We start from the raw sequence: 20,391 nt of genomic DNA on the forward strand, positions 1-20,391 counted from the left end.
AGTCTGATAAAACACCTCTCTGTTGTGAGTCAGATGCATGTGGATACTGGGTTCTCAAGGACATATGGCAAACAACAGCTAAGACAAAACACAAATACATCAATGTAGCAGTAGACGTACACAGAGAATACCTGAGCGTAATTATGTTAACTATGTGATCTGTCAATATCATCGGCTGGAATGGACTAGGAGAAGACTCACTCTCCATACAAATCTGATGTGACTGCAATTATTCCAACAACAGCACAGACAGACCACAGTAGTTTCTCACAATGCTTCACAGAGTCATCTAATCATACCATTAATGTTTTGTTATGACACTTATTTCTCTGGTTTATTTAAAGGTGCACTGTGTAACTTTTTTGGTTACAGATTTGCCTGTAATGTTTCTCTGTATGGTTAAAGTCAAATGGAGGAAAATGACTCATCTTTTCTGAATGTATTCATTGTTTACTGTCATAAAAATACCTTGAAACATACATTCATAGTGTGAGCAAGACTGCCTCTCCACAACTGTTGGGCAAGTTATTTCAAGTTACTTCAGAACTGTAATGTGTTATTTATGACTTGTTACTGTCATTTCAAAGTAATTTGTTACATTACAACAGTACTGCATTTCAAATGTAAGACATTACTTGACTATTGCAGCACTTCTGCTCTCACCAAAATAACTGTAGCTGATTGTCAAATAACAACGACGTGTCTGGACAGAACCAGAACTAAACCAGGACTGAACCTGAGGACTGAACCAAGAACTGAACCAAGACTAAACCAGATCTAAACCAGGACTGAACCGAGGACTGAACCAGGACTAAACCAGGTCTAAACCAGGATTAAACCAGGACTGAACTGAGAACTGAACTGAGGACTGAACTGAGGACTGAACCAGGACTAAACCAGGACTAAACCAGGACTGAACCGAGGACTGAACCAGGACTAAACCAGGACTAAACCAAGATTTGTAATCTAGTCCTAGTCTGTGATTAGCCCTGTGGAGAGTGGAGCTACACCAGTCTTTTTGCTCGCAGTTACCCGATGGTCTACATGGGCGCACCTCCGGCTCATCCTGACATTTAGAACCATAATGATGGTGTTACGTCACTGCTGATATCGCAGTGATTTTAGAAAATTGGTATGAAGAAAAACTAAACCCCTCCTCTTCAGTCCAGGTTAAAAAAGCATTATAATATGTGTTACTGATATTTAATATATTACCTTTTTTCCCCTGTAATGCCACATTACTGCGTTACAGCAAAAAGCATTGCATTACAGTAATTCGTTACTTTTATAACACGTTACTCCCAACACTGCCCTCCACAGATCTATTACTCTATCTATTACTTATCTTGGTGTCTCCAGATTGTCTCCATGGAGATATGACTTTAATGCTAGTCTGTGGAGTATTCTACGCAAAGCAATAACATTTCCAAGGAGACAAGAAGGTGGCAAAGTCTCACTAGAAAAAGAGACTGATGCAAAGGCTCTTGTATACATTGCCATTGTTTAACCTGAGTCTTCATAGTGCACCTTTGAATAAAACCTATTCAACAAAACACTTACTTCTAATTTAGCCTACAAATGACTTTCAACACATATAAGTAACACGAGGTTTTAAATTATGAATCATGTGTAACATACCCACAAATAGCACATGCATTTTTTCATTGTAAATTTAGCAACTGGCTTCATAAATAGATCTAAGTGTTCCATATGGAATAGTGGGGGTGTATTAGAGACTGGTGTTCCACATGAATAAAACAATGCAACCCAATTAACTCCCTCGCTCCCTTCTTATCGAACCAATTTAAAAACTTTTTAGCCAAAGCGTTGTGCACATTTTCATTTGAAGACAAACACAGAAGCTTCTCCCTTTGTGGCACAGCTTCACTGATGTTCTGCTGAAAGATTCTTTTTGTTTCACTGCACTTTATTAGAGCACAGACTTCAACGGGCCATTCCATACACAGCCCAGTAATTGGACAAAAAGACAGATAGAAGTTGTGATTTGCCTAGCTTTTGGGCTGCTGGCAAATAGACTTCCTTAATCTTGGGGGGCATAACATTTTCCCTCTAATATCCATCCAAAACTATGAACAGAGAATGAATGTACACACCATTCAAACATAACATTATGACTACAGTCTTATCATGCTACCAGTAAAGAACAGTGTAATGTATGACAAATTAAAAAGCAGTGTTATTTGATATGTTCTAATTAAGCTAGATTGGATCAGTTTTGAGAAATATTGCCCATAAGAGCTGCAGTTTTGAAGATACTAGGACCAATTTGTCTAGTCTTCCAAATGTATGCCTTGACATTTCCCCATTTTTACAGATGCAGATTTTTCTTACTTGTAGAAACTAGGGCTGTGCAATTAATCAAATTTTAATTGAGATCAAGATTCTGTCATTTCTAATCTAATTATCAGCTTTGGTCTTTTTAATTGAGGGGTTCGGCAGCAAAAGCGTGTGGTTTGTGTTGTCATTCGGGAAATTGATATTGAATGAAATTTTCGTTTGTTCTGAATATAATTTTAAAAAGTTTGAACATTGACATTGATTGAAACTGAACAATTGAAGAGAAAAAAAGTGCACCCAGCCCTATTTGTAAGACTATTTTTTTTCTTTTCTAATACTGGATCTACTTCTCACAGTCATACTCAAGAGAAAATGTGTTCTGCTACTTTTGCACTCATCTGTGGTCATAATGTTTTGCCTGATTGAAGTACAAAGAATATAACAATGAGGCACCTTGAAATGCACAAAATACTGAGCCCATCAATCATGCACTGTTACATCATTATTATCATCATTCAAAGTCACATATATATAAAATAGTTACATTAGGATCTCATTTCAGTATAATTTCACATATCATTACTTTTCATTGTCCATTGCCGTTACAATCTCAGTCTTAAATTCCTGAGCATTTTGGTTATATTTCTCTATACAAAAAATACATTTATTTTTTCTCTCTGCACTATTATTACTGTAGTCAGGTCTTATAATATTCATACTTGACCATATTTGTTTTACAAAGATACTCCAGAATAGCTTCATAGAGTAGCATTTAGGCAACATATTTACATTTTAGCTACATATACAACACTGTGCTAATAACATAGATTTGTTATTTTTGATTGAATGCATTAGTACAGTATGTTACATCAGTCTATTGTTGTGCAAACATTATTTCACAGCATAATTTTCCCTTTTTGTTTTAGATAAGGAGTTCCATAAATAGTTTATATTTGTTTGATAACAGTATTATTCACACAAGTAATAAAAGAATTCCATCATTATTGTGAGATTATCCAGGGTTACATAGTGAGTCACAGTGCCACTTTAGGGATTACCACCGCTTAAAAACAAATTGTCCATAATTTAAATCCAATATAATTTAATTTAAGCGTTCTTTGAAACAGTACATTTGGAAGATCTATGCCACAAGTGGTGGTAGAGTAGTCTAAGGGTCAAAGGGTAAACCAACTGTTTGTTTAATTCCACCAACCTCCATTTCAGTGTTCTTCATTTTTCTAGAGTACTGTGGGAAAGTTAAGAATCCACATTTCAATGCCCCAAAGTTCACTGGAGTGGCTGTAAGGGTCTTGACAGCAACTAATGACTTGATGCTACATGTTGCCTGCATTTTATGAGGTATTGTTTACAAAGTAAGAGATACATATGTTATTTCTGCGCTGTTATAGTCGTATCTCCCACTCCAGAGCTCAACACTAGCGCTCCTGCGAACTGGCTCATCTCTATTGGTTCTTCTATGGCATCGATACCAAAGAAATGTCTCTTCAACTGACCTCTCGGGGTTACTGGCTGTCTCCCCAGCAACGCTCCCGCTCTCTTGGGATATGGACAAACTTTCCTGTGATCTTGCTAACATTTCGTCAGATTCTGCGACCAAGTCTGGTGAGGATGGAGGGTCTGGTGTTCCAAAATCCACAGATGAATCTGGAGAAACTGAGCTAGGAGGAGATATAGTGACAGTGACTAGCGGCAGTGGCACTTGGAAATTTTGAGGCATGTCATCCAAGTTGTATTCCATGCTTGGATCCAGGTATGGCAGTTCAGATTGCGGGCACAGTGTGTCAGGTTCCACGGAGGGCAGGGGTGAGGTTGGATCAGATTGATAAAATGGTGGATCCTCACTATTGGATAAGGAGTCACTAAGGTCAAGTGGTTCGGGTTCAGGATCCATAAAAACTGAGTCAAGATCATCCTGGTCAAGTGATGTTAGCATGACCAAGTCAAAATGCACAAGATCAGACTGGTAGATTGGGGTTGTCGTAAGTGGTTCAGGAAGTGGAGGCCATTCAGAATCTTTGGGGTCTTCTTCAGAAGTCGGTTGAGGTGAAGATGAGCGAGAAGTTGGTTCCGATGTTGGTGGAGAAGAAATGATCACCTCAGGAATGTTTGCAATAGACGATGGTCCTGGATTGCTTTCAGTTGGACTTTCTGGAGGCTCTGGGTCGAAATGCTCCGATACTACGATAGATGGACATGTGATAAAGATACCATCTTTAGCTTCAGTAACAGTCACTTCAGGGGTCCCAGGGTAAGGTGGAGGAGGTGAGTCACATGTTTCCGGCTCAGGCTCCTGGTCTATGGGACTTTGATCTGCACTTGGAGGTTGTGTTGTCACAGTAGCAGGGTCCGTTGGGTCCACGGTCAGAGGATCAATGGATTCCGAGTCAGATGTGACCTCGTTATCGTCTGGCGGTGACACAGTTACCATTGGAACTGGGTATGGGAGAAGCACGATTGTTTCCTTGCTTTCGTCTGATGCTGTGTCATCAGAGAGGTCAATTTTTGGAGAAGTCTCTGTCTCCTCACTTTCCGGTTTATCAGTGACAGATTCTGAAGAAGTGACACTGGAGGATTGTACTGTACTTTGAGTTATGGACTCATGGACAGCCCTCCTCTCAGGTGACTTAACCACTTCCTCATCAGGTAGCTTTGTAACAGGCTCCGCTCTAGCTTTGGCAGGTTTGATCGTCATTTCTACTTTCTTTGGTTTGAATGTTCGGACAGTGCTTGGAAGTATGGGGTCGAGTGGGATGGCACTTTCCACAAACATTGACTGTGGGCTTGCAAGGATACTGGGGTCCATAGAGAGCTGTTTGGGTAAACCTTTGCGCCCTGATTTCTTTTCCTCTTTTTCATCAGGACAGTTGACCGCAGCATCAGCAGTGCTCTGTCGAACAAGGACCTTACTCCGAGCCTGGGTGCCCACTGACACCTTAGATACTTGTGGTTTCTTTTCCCTAGCCCCCAAAGTGGCCCGATCTATTTCAGATGGTCGTGGTTTTTCAGTTGAAGACTCCATGCCAGTTGATGTCCCTGTTGCTGCAGCAGTTCCGAAACCTTGTCCCCCAACCACCCCCCCGCCCAAACTTGGCCCCACTCCGACAGTCATGTGAGCAGCCTGAGGAGACCATGTGTTGTAGTGCTGGGTGAAGGTGTTGAAGTTGCTGTTAAAAGCTCGCAGTTCTTTACACAGGTCCCTTCGGAGCTCGGCTAGCTCTCGTCTCATCGCAGAGACCTCTTCCTTCCACTGCATACTGATGGCAGCGGCCAGGGTGGCAGATTCCTTGATACTGGCCTGGATGGCTTTAGGCGAGCGTTCTGGGGCGCTGGACCTGGGTGACCTGAAGAGGCTGGGAGACACAGGAGGTCCCGAGACAGGTTTGGCTGTGGCTCCCATGGTTTCTGGTGTGTAAACTCGTGCTGGGATGTCTCTCCTGATGGGACAGCCTAAATCGTCATGAGCCAAAGGAGCAGTGTCTAGTAACTTCTCCTGAACACTGGGCCGCTCGGGTAAACATGACTCTTCCTGCATATAATTTCTGTCTGTAAGACAAATGTAAATATGCAGTTGTAATATGGCCACAGGTGTGAGCAGCTGGAGATTATGTGCTTTTTATTGCCACTAAAAACTAACATCAAGTCATGCACTGAATGTTATGAGTCAAAATAAGGCATTAGTGGGATTCTCACACAATATTCATATTTCATGACGACTGGTCACACATTTCCATGACAGATATCAGGGATTATGTTTAATATTAGACTTTACTTTTTACAAGCAAAACAATGAGAAATATTTCTCATTTTGACTCATTTCTTAATTGTTTACACTGCCTTCTCGATCTTAGATTGCAGCATGCAATGTTAAATTTCTTCAATGCACAAAGCTGATCTACTGACTACAAATAAAATAGACATTTTTAACAGATGTAAATGAACACTTCTTGCATGCTCCTTATGTTTGGAGATTTGTGCAATGAAAAGAAACAAAAGGTAAGCAACTCTTCCAAAACTTTTCCACCAATCAGGAAGTATAGTATGAACCCTATTGAAAATGTGAGGTCCAGTTTGACCAAGTCATTCCAAGCTGCAAATTGTGACAAACCTTATGAAAAGTTTTGCAACTTAAAATACTGAGAAAGCAGTGTAAGCAATCTTTAGGCATAAAGAAATCATCAAAGCACATCACCAGATGGCCACACCTCTGGCTTTGAATACTGACTGTCCACAGCAGGATTCTAAGGTCTCATGTTTATCTTTGGGAGGAGGAGAGAGGCTCTTCATCTTCTTTTGCCCGTTCTTCTTCACTTCTTCACATATTGATAAAATGATTACCATTCAAACTAGAACCACAGATGTTCACAGTTGTTACATCATTCTGTATGTAGCACATTTGTAGAACCTTGTGACAAATTTGTGGTAAAGCAACAGTGTCTTATCCCCGTCTCTCCATGTTGCACATGAAAAGGAAAATGTGTGATGTGTAGCCAGGTTTTGTCCCAATACAATTCCATGTGTGGTTTTCAATAGGGTTCATAGCTTTACTCTCTGATGCATCCAATGAGCAGATGAAGCACTGTATTGCAAATACAGTTGATGGACTGGCTCACAAGTTGCAGCTACAGAAACCAAACATCCATAAAAGCAATGGCAACATATACCAATATACATGCAACAAAATGAAGCAATCAGTTATATCTAATGTAAGGGTTAATAAATACGACAACATTCAGCTCGTCACAACCAGGATTTTAGTACTGCCTTCTACAGCTATTGATGAGCGCTTACCTGTGGTGGACCTGATGGTGGAGGTGACAGTGGAGGTTATGGGAGGGATGCAGTCGTCATCCTGGGAGTAGCCGGCCTGGATGGCCCTCAGGTAGCTGTGGCTGCGCGTTCGGAAGCAGCCCGGCAGGTCCAGAGCCTCCATGGCCTGGGATTCCACTTCACTAAACACTGACTCGCAAACTGATTCGAACTGTCCGTTAATCTCAGTCTCACTCACCTGGGACACACACGTATTTATTTATTTAGATAAGTGTCAGAGATTTGTTCAAGAGACTTGCCTCAGAAAATGAAGTAGACTCTAAATGTTTTACTCCGAGCTGAACAGATATCATCATGCGCTGTTTACTTTGGGATTTAGCAGTTTAGCTTTAGTTGAGCTTTTAAGACTCTCAACAAATCAATGTGCCTCAGTTTAAGGAGATAAGGTGCTTGGATCTTGTCGCTGTATTTGTTGAGATAAAAAGACAATTAATTTGTATAATTTGTGTAATTAAATGCCCCCAGTTCTAATATTTCTGGAATAAATCCATCAATATAAAAACATTATGAGAAGCAGGAAAGAAACCCAACCAAGAGGGCAAATACAGACAAACACAGAAAGCTATTACTGACACTTAAAAAAAGATGGCCAAATCTTTTTAAACTATTTTTAATATACTATTGAGTATATACTATTTTATGCAATTTAAGATGCAACTATACATACATCTAACTATACACCAAAGTTTGGATACATTTAGTGAAGAGTCTTACCTGACTAACTTGGCTGACACAGCTGGCCTGGCTGAGTGTGCTCACTGCTCGCATGTAGCTCTGGTTCCTGGAGCGAAACTTGGGAGAGTTGTAATTGGTAGAAGGGTCCAGGCCGATGCTCGGATGCATGTCTCTGGTTTGCAAGTGGTAGTTCTGACTGAACAGACAGAAATAAAAGGAACAAACATGAGTGCGAGTGCAGAGACAGAAATTGCCTTCCATTTAACACAATTAGAGAATTATAAACATGGTTTACCAAGTGGCTACAGGTGTTGCCTGATGACAGAAACTGTGAGAGCTAACTTAAGAGGGAAGTGATTACGGCAGCTCTTCTCCCAGGTGGAAACCTTTTCTCTTACTTTGAGCTGAGCTTTGTGGATGGTGGAAACATCCACTCAGTGTGAGTATTAAAGGAAATGCAAATCAAAAGGCAGAAAAGAGAGCCCACTTCTGACCAAGAGCTCGATCAATTACATGTGCAACCCAAGCACAACAAAAGGGTTTGGAAGAATAAAAGCCAGGAATGAAACAAGCATTATGAGTGCTTGTGAAAAAGACGGCCAAAACATGACATTACTGAAACATGTGAATGAAACACAACTCCAAGTATATGTCTGATGTCAAAACATGTAGTGTAGAATTAGACAATAGAAAGGCAACAGAAAATATACTTTAATTCCCATAGATGATGACATTTTGAAACAACAATACTGTAGAGCGATCAGTCAGAGAGCATGATTATTCTGTTCAACTATGGTTTATGCGGTGGCAACCTTGATAAGTGCACATTGCCCCAGGTGACCTCTCATTGACTGGCCCTGAGTGTTTAGGCCCCTCTGTGAGGGGTCTAAATTGAGTATGTCAGCGGGGCAGTGGGCCAGCTGGCTCCTGCATCCAGCCACTGCAACACACCGACACAACACAACATAACTGAGCCTGTATTCACCTTAAGTCTGCAGCAAAATTGGTGATGTAGTTACGCATGTCACTGTTGATTTTATCCAGGCGGTAAGAGCTGTGGGTAGAGAAGAGAACACAGTTACTGGGTCCCATAAGAGGGAGTTGGATGATGTGATACCAGTGAGTGCACTAGCAACTGCACTGAATGTTTGCTTGGATTTCGCACCAAAATGCTGCAAACATTAGGGTGATAGGAATGGCCTAAGAGGATGGGTAAAGTGAGTATATGTTGTATTTGGTGGACACAACAGTTTTCCATAGCAATGTCCTTGAATGAAATGTGTACACACACGGACAGCATAATAATGGAGTTTAATGGGAGCTGTCACACACACGCACTGTTCACCTCCATCACCATCACACATAAATATAGTGAGACAAAGCATTAGGGACAAAAAGCTGCATCCATCAAACTGTTATTTTTCATCAATACAATCTTTCCCAGTGTGGTTAATTGAATTTGGTTAACGGCGCCGAATGAGGATTTCACTAAATGGCTAACATCCATCTCTGGGCATTTCAGCTTGGCCAGCCTTTCAAAAGTCCCCCCTTTTCCTCTCTGTCCGAAACGGTGCCTGACTATTATCACAATGTGAATCTGGAAAGACTTTTGTTAAATATGTCAGCCCCTTTAGCAAATTACACTTGACAACATTTCCACACAATGCCACGGACCAAAGATAATACATTTCTTTCAAAAAATGAAAACATCTTTGAGAGATGTTTGGGTAGTTGATTTGAGAGGTTGAATAAAGTCAGTGTTGTTATTACTGTGGTCAGCTAATAACACTTTTCTATGTATTAATTTAATGTTTGATATTTATTATTGAACCAAGCGTAAAAAAAATCAAAGCAGTTAGCAGCTATTTAGAGCATGAAGCATTTGACTTATGGTCCGATCCATAGTTTGCTAGAAGTGCTTTGATTTTTCTAAACCAAATACTACCCTTGAAAATTTGTCCACAGAGGAATGATGAGAAGATCCAAGTCTGATCTTAGTCTGTTGACTCAGCTGCACTTAAAGTCTATAAGATAACTTACTATGCATTGCACATCCCTCTTCACTTAATCAGTGGATTAGAGTTGCCTTGACCTTGGATTCGAAAACCTCTGCTTAAACACCAGGAAACAGCTAAAAGAATATGACCATTACACCTGCTCATAATAATTGTCCTTATGTCCAATATGCAATCTAAAATCTACTTCTGTATTTCTTTATTTACAAAATTACAACTAACACAAATGGCTAACACAACCACTTGTACTTGTAGCAATAATGTTATGCAGGATTTGTTCCAACTGAAGCATATCTGCACAGTCTATAATCAATCCATGGGAATTTTGCATTGACCTTGAGATCTGATGAGCCATTGTTTAGTTTTAGTTTATGGTTTACATTAACAGGGACCATATGCAAACCCATTCATCTCGTAAAAGAAGAGATGCTTTACACAAGATTCAGATAAAGCTACTTTCCATCTGGGCAGGTTAATTGTTAATTTGTGATGTTCTTTGGGCGGGAAAATGGACTAGAATGTTAGCCCCACAATTTACCCCAACTGCCGATGTTAAAACTGAACAAACTACAGCTGAAGTAAATATAAATGAGCCAAAAAGGATGGAATAGTGCGACCAAAGTCTTTCATAGTTAGGTTGGAGGTTAACCATTTCTCTGTGTCGGCCTAAGTGGCAATCAGGGATCCAGTCATTATGCTAATGGCTAACTGTGGGATTGGCTGCATGTCATTCAGCTTCCATCATCATTATCTATTAACATCTATGACATGCTCGGATATAGCACAAAAGGTATCATCTGTTTTTCACAAATAATGCGTTTTTTTTTTTTTTTTTTCAAGAGCTGAAGGTAAAGTTAGAAGTGATTGAGAATAATTAAATCAGCTCCCTTAAGTGTGCACAACTTTCCCATTGAGACGCATTGCTTAGAAATGACATGAGCAAAGCCATGACCTTATAGAGACGTGACTGAGAGTTTGAAGAGAGGGGGAGGGAGGGACACAACCTGACAGCCTGTTCTCATTCCGACATGATTTGCTTCAGGGAGCCGCTGCTGTCAAATTTGTGTTTTGGCCCATGTGAATGCCCCCGCGGGACAACAAATTGCTACAAGTTGCAAGGGGAATTTCAACCAACGCCCACGTCTGTCTCCAATCCGGTCCAATTGTGTCCCAGCCGAGGCGAGGAGCGTGAGAGCTGAGATGCCAGGTGACACTTGTGACTCGACAGTGGAGACCCCAAATAGAAATACAGATGCAAAAATAGGAACATGCTGTAGCCACTCATGCAACAAAGGAGTAATGACATAATGTGTGCTATTTATACTGGCTTTGCTCTGATGGCAGCTAGAGGCTCGGTTTTGTCCATGATTGAAATTGTGGTTTTTGTTTTTTTTTCATAACACTTTACAATAATTGCACTTTAATTTGCCTAAATAAAGCATGAAAAAATACTCAGTGACTTAATTAATACCCTAACTCCCAAATCTATAATCCCTTATGAAGTAATTACCAAGCCCGAATCATTCTTAATAAAATATCTGTTCATTATGAAATACGACTTGATCAATTTTTATTAAGGCCAATTAACTATGTAGTTATTGGTGGTAGCAGAAAGAAGATAGAAGAGGTACAATATTTGTACTAGACTTGTCAATCACAATAGCAGCACACAGAAAACAACAGAAGACATTAGTATAAATTTAAAGATGCATCATGTAACTTTTCTGATGGAGGGTCTGTCAAATTATTTTCTTCATGGACATTATTGTTAGCTAGGTTGGCGCCACCTAGTGCCTCCGCTCAATTTCATTTCTCTCCAACGACTGGGTCAGGAATTGGAATACACTAGATGGTTTGGAAGAACCCTGGAAGTTGTAGACCGCGCACTGGCCAATCAGAGAAGAGCTGTGAAGCCATGACGTCAAACTCAAGCGCCTGTCTGGGTCCCATTTGTGGTACAACACAACAGTAAACAAAGTGGTTGAGATGGATGTAGATGAGGACATACATTCTGTGTTGGCAACAATTCCTGAGATCGAGGATTTAAAGCCAGAACAAAGAGAATGTTTGGTGAATTTTATCAAGGGGAAAGACGTTATTGCCTGTCTTCCTACAGAATTTAGGAAAAGCTTAATATACCAGTTAGCTCCGTTAGTGGCGCATTACATACGTCACAACCAAACAGCAGCGACTGGTTAAATACTGTAGAGCAAACGAATCCTAATGCTGGGAGGTCAGACGGTTTCCACAAAGTGAAACCAGTTGATCAATCAGGCTAGATTATTACTTTGTCTGTTATGTTTCACAGTATCGCATTAAACCTTTCTATCTTTATGGAGAGCCCTAACCAGACCAAGTTAAAAAAACACATAACATACACACATATAATTGAATAAATGTAAGGCAGAGCTGTTTAATATCATATTGTGGAGCATTCAAGGCAGAGCAATGAAATATCCATAGAAACAAGCAGGTGCATGTTTAAAGAAAAGGAATGGAAAAGTATAAATAGAGCAAACTATCCAAAATAAACAAAATTTTGGTCATTAATAATCACAGCCAAATGCAGAATTCACTAAAAAGCATTATACACACAATACAGGCTACCCTCTGCGTCCCAGAATAGAACAGCTGGTGCATTCGTAGCATTTACACTACAAAGCTGCCATGATGAAATGCCTCGCAAACAACCTTGACGTTCAGTTAAGCGATCAGATGACAACATGAGGTTCTGCAGATTTGCATGGAACTACCTCATTTCTTACTCATGCACGCTTCTTCATTGACAAACCCCCACTTAAAGACTATACATAGTGTCCAGGATGATCTGTAATGACACCCATGGGAGACTTTTGGGAGACTAAAATGAATGCACAAACAGAGCCCACTCAATAGCAGCACCTCTCTTGTCAATTGCAGCTGAAGCGAAGGGTGCAGTGTGATCCATGCCTGTCAATATCTTGCTTTCAGAGGAGGCCTGGGACGCTCTTGGTCTAACCACTGAGAAAGCCATTATACAAGAGGCCTCAGAGTACAATAACTGCAATTGATAGGGCTTCCTGCTATTCTATCCTCATAAATCATTCACTGTTTACTGCTATTCAAAAAGACAGCCAGGGAACGCTTGGGATGATGGGGGAAAGAGTAAGCCAGAATGGTCCATCATGTTCTCAAGGAGGCAGTTTTAAAAAGTAAAAATGGCTGTATTACACATAGAAGTATCATTTTAGTATCAATTCAGTATGATCATAACATTGGATTTGTCATTTTTTGAATAGCTGAGTTATTAAGTAACTTACGGGTGTGTGAGCATTATCCTTGTTTTCTGTCAAAGACTAAGGTAACAGAGGAAAGTAGAAAAACATGTTCCTGAGTGCATTATGAATATTTTATAATAGGTAGAGTATAAGAATGAGTGAGCACTGCAGCAGTAGCTTTAGGAATATTAATACTAGTATAGGTGCAGTCAACATGGTAGAAGTAGTTTCAGTGGAAATAATGCTGCATTACATACGCCTCAGACCTCAAAGTACTGTTCCAGTGCTCAAGTCAGAAAAACAATGACGACTTGGCTACATTATAATGTATGTACAGTAATGACTTAAAAGTAGTAGTAACCTAAGAAAGTACTGGTCAGTTCAAGTCAATTATTAATCTGGATATTGTCCCTACATTTACTATTACAGATACTTTCAAATCAACATCTGAGAGAGAATCTTTGCTTTTTTTGGACAATAGTTCTGTGTATCCATTAGCATAACAGAGCATAACAGCACATTTGTAGCTGCAGGGGCTCAACACGATACTTTCACTGAACTTAACTTTTAATACTTTGAAATTGGTAACAAAGTGCCGCTGTGTCCTTAGGCAAGACATGTCCACCAGCATTGTGACCAGAACTGAAGAAGCAGTTTGGTTGGATGAGCTGCGAAATGTATTTGATCTAAATAAACTTTTGTCCAGTTGACAAATTTAATTTCTCCTTTGCTTTGCTTAGGCAAGACACTTCATCCACATTGCCTGTATGAAAGTGATGTGTGCGTGAGTAGGGGTGTGCAAAAATATCAAAATATTGATATATAGTATCTAGGGATGTAACAATAATCGAAATATCATGATATCGTATCGTCAAATTTCTCACAATAATATCGTGAACCATCACAGTTTATCAAATTACAAGTCTCTTTGCTTAAATTAAGAGTTATGGTGCAGCAATAGCTAAAAAAAAAAAAAGACAGAGGGAACTACATAGACCATGATTCTTTGCTCCCTTTCAGTGTAGACTACATGAAGAAATAACTTAATCTTTGGATCATGTTTTGTCAAGGCATTTTAAGAGGAAAAAGTAGTATATTAACAGTTTTGTTAGCCTCCACAAAATATCGCAATAAATATCATACCATGAGATGTATATTGTGAAAATATTGTATCCAGAGATTTGGATATTGTTACATCCCTAATCATGAGCTTCCCCACCATATAGTGATAAATATTGTACCGTGAGGTTCATACTGTGATGATATTGTACCGTGAGACTTGGATATCGTTGCAGAACTAGTCGTATCATTTAATGTGATGATACAGTATTGATATCGTAGGCTGCTGTGTCGATATGTCGCATATTTATTTATTTATTTATTTATTTATTTATTTGAGACAGGGACAGCGCACAATTTTTGCATTTTTTTTATTTTTATATATATATAATTTATATTTTTTGGTATATTTTACTCTGTTGTTTTTTTTTTTTGTTTTTTTTTTACAGCGCTACAGTTTTGTTCCTTGTTTAGTGGAAAAAAACTTGTTAATGCAACACATTTGACATTTTCACAGTTTTGATGGCGTGTTAAAATGGGCGTGTTTCATGTTAACTTTGCAATGGTTTAACAAAGACTTTTAGTATCACAGCCATTATTTTGACTGAACCGTATTGAATCGATTTGAAATATATCATATCGAATAGAAAGTGCACTGTGTCGAGATATGTATTGTATCAAGGCTGATGTATTGAGGTACATATCGTATCGGCAACTTCTTAATGATAGCCAGCCCTATGCAAGAGTACTGGTGGTGGTCAGAGGGACCAATGGAGAAGACTGGCAGCCTCGCTACCTTGCACTCTGGACCCTTTAAATTCTGCGGTAAATGCTTTGTTAAGTGATATAATGAATACAAAAGGTGCTAATATAAAATATACAGTGTTACCTAAGCCAAAATCTACAAAATGGCAGATGTTGGAAATATGTGTTTCTCATATCCCTTGCCATTCCTCATAAATACACAATACAAAATACGTCATTATTTTGTTTATATTTAATCAGGGTTAATTTGCCAGTGGTGGATTCTGGTGTTGTTACCCATTGTGGATTTCTTTTATTCCCCAGAGAAAGCCAGAAAGAGCAGCAGCTTTTAAAGGGCTTCCTGTGAATGGTAATGAGCGCGGCCAGTGTTGCGAGACGGGGATGTGACAATCATGGGTGTTAGTGTGTGTATGGCTGTCTGTCAGGGCCACTGCGGGACACCACAAAGAGGCCTCCAAGTGTCAGGCAGAGTACACTCCATCTGAGGAGAGAGGCTGTTTGTATAATGTCAACAAGAGGGCCCATTATTTACTTTCAGGCTTATGCAGGGGAGAGGCGGTCCAGAGGTAGGGTATACTGTTTCAATCAACATACATAGCAACACAGTGTCTTTCTGCCATCTAAAATAATTCTATAAATCTTCAATGTCTCACTATAGCTACTATGTCGGTCACACATATTGTTAAGATGTAGTAAGGATGACTACAAAGGGTTGTAGAAAGGAAAAAAACATGAAAATTAAAATGACTGATTGCTCCTCTAGAGGGTGTTTTGACCGGGCGGGACTAAACTGGAGAAGAAAAAACATAAGTAGAGACAAAAGCAATCCAATAAATTTCTGGAAAAGTTGCAGAGGTCATTTCAATTGAGAATCAAGGTGAGGTGACCAAATCCAATCTAGAATAACACACCACAAGCTGTAAACGTAAAAAGGTGAAGATATAAAACCTCACGATGAGCCATTCGTTTGGATAATTGAAAATACTGACGACAAATCAATCATTGATATTAGTTCCTCAGTTTGAAGGGATGCAAGCAGAGGATGGAGCTATGAACGTTACCAAAAAAGACGTGAAAGAACAGGGCGAGAAGAAAGAGAGCAGAGATGAGACTCAGAAGTAGTTATGGAAAGAAAAATTTGCAGTCTACTAGAGGATGAAGGACATTTGAAGATCAGAAGACCTCAGTAGTGGAGCTAAATCAGGTCCAGACCACTCGGGAGACTTTTGGAGAAGCTGAAGTCTTTTCACAAGAAGAAGAAGGACCAACAAAACAGGCTGAGGAGGAGGTGATCAACATTGAACCATAAGAGAAGGAACAAACTGATTCTCACAGTTAATAGGTCCCTGAGGAGACTGATATTCTGGATGTTTCAACTCTGCAAGAACCTGAAACTGTCAAGTGTGAAGATGACCACCAGACACAAGGACCAGGATACTTGGGAGCCTGATGTAGCAGAGGATTGGTTCACCTGCTTTAAATATACAAATGAAGAGCTAGAGGAGAACACAACGCAGAGGAGCTGAAGTCACTCCAAATAGTGTGGATCCCAGTGTGAGAAGGTGGAGAGGATTCAGGTTTCAACAACCACCACCAGAAACAGAAAGAACAAAAAGAACAAAAATAAGAAGATGGATGATATGGAGTCTCCAGATGAGATCCAAATATATATGACTGCTACTATGATTACGAGGATGTCCTTCTGCAAGGGACAGAGGCCTGAACCAGAGTTAAGAATGCAGTAGTAGAAGTATTCAGAGAACTACGAAGACAACTGGGGGAGGAAGAGAAGCAAGAAGAGGTGCTAGTCCTAAAGAACTTCACTCATTTTTCTTTCTAAACATGTCTTCCTATTTCAACTAACCTTTTCACTGAATGACAAAAGCATGACTCAAAAACATGAGTACCAACAATGATTCATCTCAAAAGACTTAAAAATTGTAGGGTTATTAGTATTACATAACATTTTTTGTGGCAATTATTACGCTCGCTGGGATATCACATTTAATATCGCCCTCATTTTCTTGGGGGGAGGCAGGATAATCAAGAGTTACTTTTAACTTCAACAAACGGGGAGGCAGAACAATGTCAATTCATGTGCATACCACTCACTTTCCTTTTGTCAGGTTTTAAAGGGACAGTTCGGAATTTTGGACATAGGACCTCATTTCTTAGTTAGCTAGAGTGTTGGAGACGTGTGGAGACACTTTTTTAAATATCCAATCCAGTCCTTGTATTTGCAGAGGTCGCTGGTGCTAGGCTAGTGCATGTCAATGACCATAGTTAGCCTGCCACTAAAAACAGTCTTACCCACTTCACAAAGCACCCAAAGCAAAACAATTATTATGCCAGTCTATCATTTTAAATGTCTATGTTGATAGAATAATGTTTGAAATAAAACTAACCTTGTATCACATGAATCGCCGCATGTTGAGGGACTATTTTCTCATATATCAGTCCGCTGCTGTCAAGCTTTTTATCAGGAAGTACAACTCGCTGCTGCTGCTCAGACATAAATTATTAAATACAAGGTTGGTTTTATGTCTAAAATTATTCTATCAACACAGTCATTTACGTCGACAGTCTGGCATTATAATAGATTTGCTTCGGATGTTTTGTGGAGTTGGCAAGACTGTTTTTAGTGGCAGGCTAACTATGGCCATTGACATGCGCTAGCCTAGCACCAGTGACCTCTGCAAATACAAGGACTGAATGGAATATTTAAAAAAGTGTCTCCACACGTCTCCAACACTGTGGATAATTAGAAAATGAGGCTCTATGTCCAAAATTCCGAATTGTCCCTTTAATGCTTATAAGAATCTGTGTGTAGCCAGTCCCATTGCAAACAGAAGAGAAATGAGACAAAACAAACACAAACACACACAATAGGTTTACAAAATGTTCAGTATTGCCATTTAGCATAGTCACATTTGCACAAGCAGGCCTTATATTGTGAATGTAGTGATCTGTAGAGCCTCTGTCTAAAAAAAACAACATTGCATCTTTGCAGTGTTCACAGGCTATTCGAGTCATATTTGGGAAAGTCCCGTCTGGCACCTCCACATAACACTCAGTCATGATTTGCTTTTGGCGCCTTCTCAATCACACTGTGCTGTGCAGTGCTGGGACAAGTTTTACTGACATTTAGCTGTGAGTTTTAATTGAGAATCACATATTTTTCCTTTTTTTCCCCCATCTGCAATCAGCAAAAACACACCCTTGCGTATGTGCTATGTTAACTTTTGTATTATCGACTTTATTTAGAAAGGTATGAAACATAGCACACACCACATGCACAGTCTTGCCAACACCAAAGCTGAAGTGAAATTAAAGATTTTGACAGACTGAGAATTTGGGGCATCTGTCTCCAAGTTAATAATGCATCATTGCAAACTGCCAAGAAAGTGTGTTTATTTGTTCATAGCTAAAAAGAAAATCAGCAAATTAAAAGCAAGGCAAGAATTAAAATTGAGTCCATGTTCCCCAAAAGGTCCAGTTTAAATTTAAATGTAAGTCATTGTTACGTTTACAAGAAAAATGTAGCGTGTTGAATACAACCAGTTTAACAAGGCAAATCATTTTAGTAATATAATGAGCCACAATGCTTTTTTGTGCATAACTGCAGAACAGCATCAGTTACTGTCGGGCTACAATAATGTTGAGAACTGGACTCATAAAAAGAAAATAAAAAGTCATGTTCATTGTTAACCTCGCATTTACTTGCACAAAGAAATTACTAGATAAAAGTTAGTATTTAAAAAATAAAACTCCACTGTAATTACATTTTTATATTATGTTTTGAACAAAGAGATACAAAGAGCTCTTTTTGAAAATGTGAAAGAGACAATTCTCTGCTCCATTTGGGATGAATGGATATCTTCCATACACTGCACAATCCTGTGGACTATAATAATAAAATATAATAGTCGGTCTAATAAAACCTATTTGAAAAGGTTCACTTAAGGATTGGGAGAAAGAATAGCCCTTTTAATAAGCAGCGACTAATATATAGAATGACAAATGATGGCATTATGCTCCTGTGACGTATGCGGCGGTAGATGAATTAGAGTGGAAATAAAAGGTGCGAAAGCCAATGTTAATAATATTTGAACAGATCTGGCGTCCTATTATTCCATATGGTTGTAATGGGTTTAGTGCAATCATCGTTTCCAGTATCACTGAATAACAAAGTTGCTTGTGTTTACTTTGCTGTGACATTGTGCTTCCGCTTGTCCTACCGTGTAATCCTCTTATGTGTGCTTGCTTTCAGCGTCAAATAACAAAAAACAACAGCTTTTACCCTTTATAGAGCACATCCCTGAAGAATGGAGGCACCAAGTACTAACGGATATGACTGGCCATAAAAGGCCTATGGTAAGTGCAAGGATCTGCAACCCACTGCCTGGCACCCAAGTGTCAGTGGGCAACAAAATACTACAAGAAATAGGAGGGATTATGACCTTACGACTAAACTTCAAATTAAATTTACTCACTGGAGTAGAAATACAAACATATTATGGTATTAATTATTTCAATTTTTGAGGTACATTTGTGAGAAAATAATTAGAAATGTCTATAGTTTAACAAATTACAAATAGTTTGTATTCAATCATGCAGGTTTGGGCAGGTTTTTTTCTGCAAAGTCATTCACATCCTGGCAATATTGATGAAGTGTCTTGCTTAAGACATAATGCAATTTAAGTAAGGTTCAAACTGAAATTAAAAAACAAAACTATGACAAAAACCTACAATCACAAATCTTCTGTAAAACTAAAGTACTGTACATTCTGCCTGAAAAGCACATCTTTTGGGATACATAAAGCCACTGTGTAAAATGCTCTATATCAGGTGATTTGAAGTTTATGGACATTTCTAATGGCAACATGATAACCCAAACATTTTACCGTGTAGTGGCTTTATGATCCCAGCCTTACATTTGAATATTGCAGTGTGTACCTCTGTGAGTCCAGTAGGTCTCTAGGTCTAATGAGGGCCTTCACCAGAGCGTCCGGCCTCACTGACTTCTGAGGAGAGGTCTTGGGGCTGGAGTCAGATTCTCCGCTCTCCTCATCTCCCATGGCTTTAACATAACTGCTGCTCCTCATGCGGCGACAGGGGATCTCGTCATCCTTACCCCCTCCAGGATACCCCCCCCACTCATCCTGGGGAACCTGTGGAGAGAAAAGGCACATAGACATACAGTAGTACTTCATTTTAGAGCGCAAAACCAAATCTCACAAGTAGGACTGGATACCTTCTCAATATTTTTGGTACCAGCACTTAAATGATACTTGGTTTTTGGTACCTGTACTTGAAAAATCCATAATCCATTAATCATTCTCAAGGTCAGAAAAGCAAAACAGAATTATAATTTCTTTGATGAAAAAAAAAATTATCATCAGTTTGTGGTGATACTGCTTAGTATTTTTTTGTGTTTATTATCAAAGAAGTCATTTTATGTTTGTTAATATGTA

At 39.3% G+C, this 20,391-nt stretch overlaps 1 protein-coding gene across 1 annotated transcript in view; it reads right to left on the bottom strand.

The window, feature by feature from the left end:
- dlgap2a (discs, large (Drosophila) homolog-associated protein 2a) overlaps window positions 1–20,391 on the bottom strand; it is a 175,574-nt gene that overhangs the window by 18,244 nt on the left and 136,939 nt on the right. Inside the window, 3 exon segments of the mRNA XM_020919672.2 lie at window positions 7,108–7,324; window positions 7,870–8,017; window positions 19,874–20,088. Of these exon segments, the coding sequence (XP_020775331.2) occupies window positions 7,108–7,324; window positions 7,870–8,017; window positions 19,874–20,088 (580 nt within the window).

The sequence above is a fragment of the Boleophthalmus pectinirostris genome, unplaced genomic scaffold, assembly GCF_026225935.1.
Source record: "Boleophthalmus pectinirostris isolate CB_2022bp ecotype Guang Dong unplaced genomic scaffold, ASM2622593v1 HiC_scaffold_10, whole genome shotgun sequence".
Classification (NCBI taxonomy): Eukaryota; Metazoa; Chordata; class Actinopteri; order Gobiiformes; family Gobiidae; genus Boleophthalmus; species Boleophthalmus pectinirostris.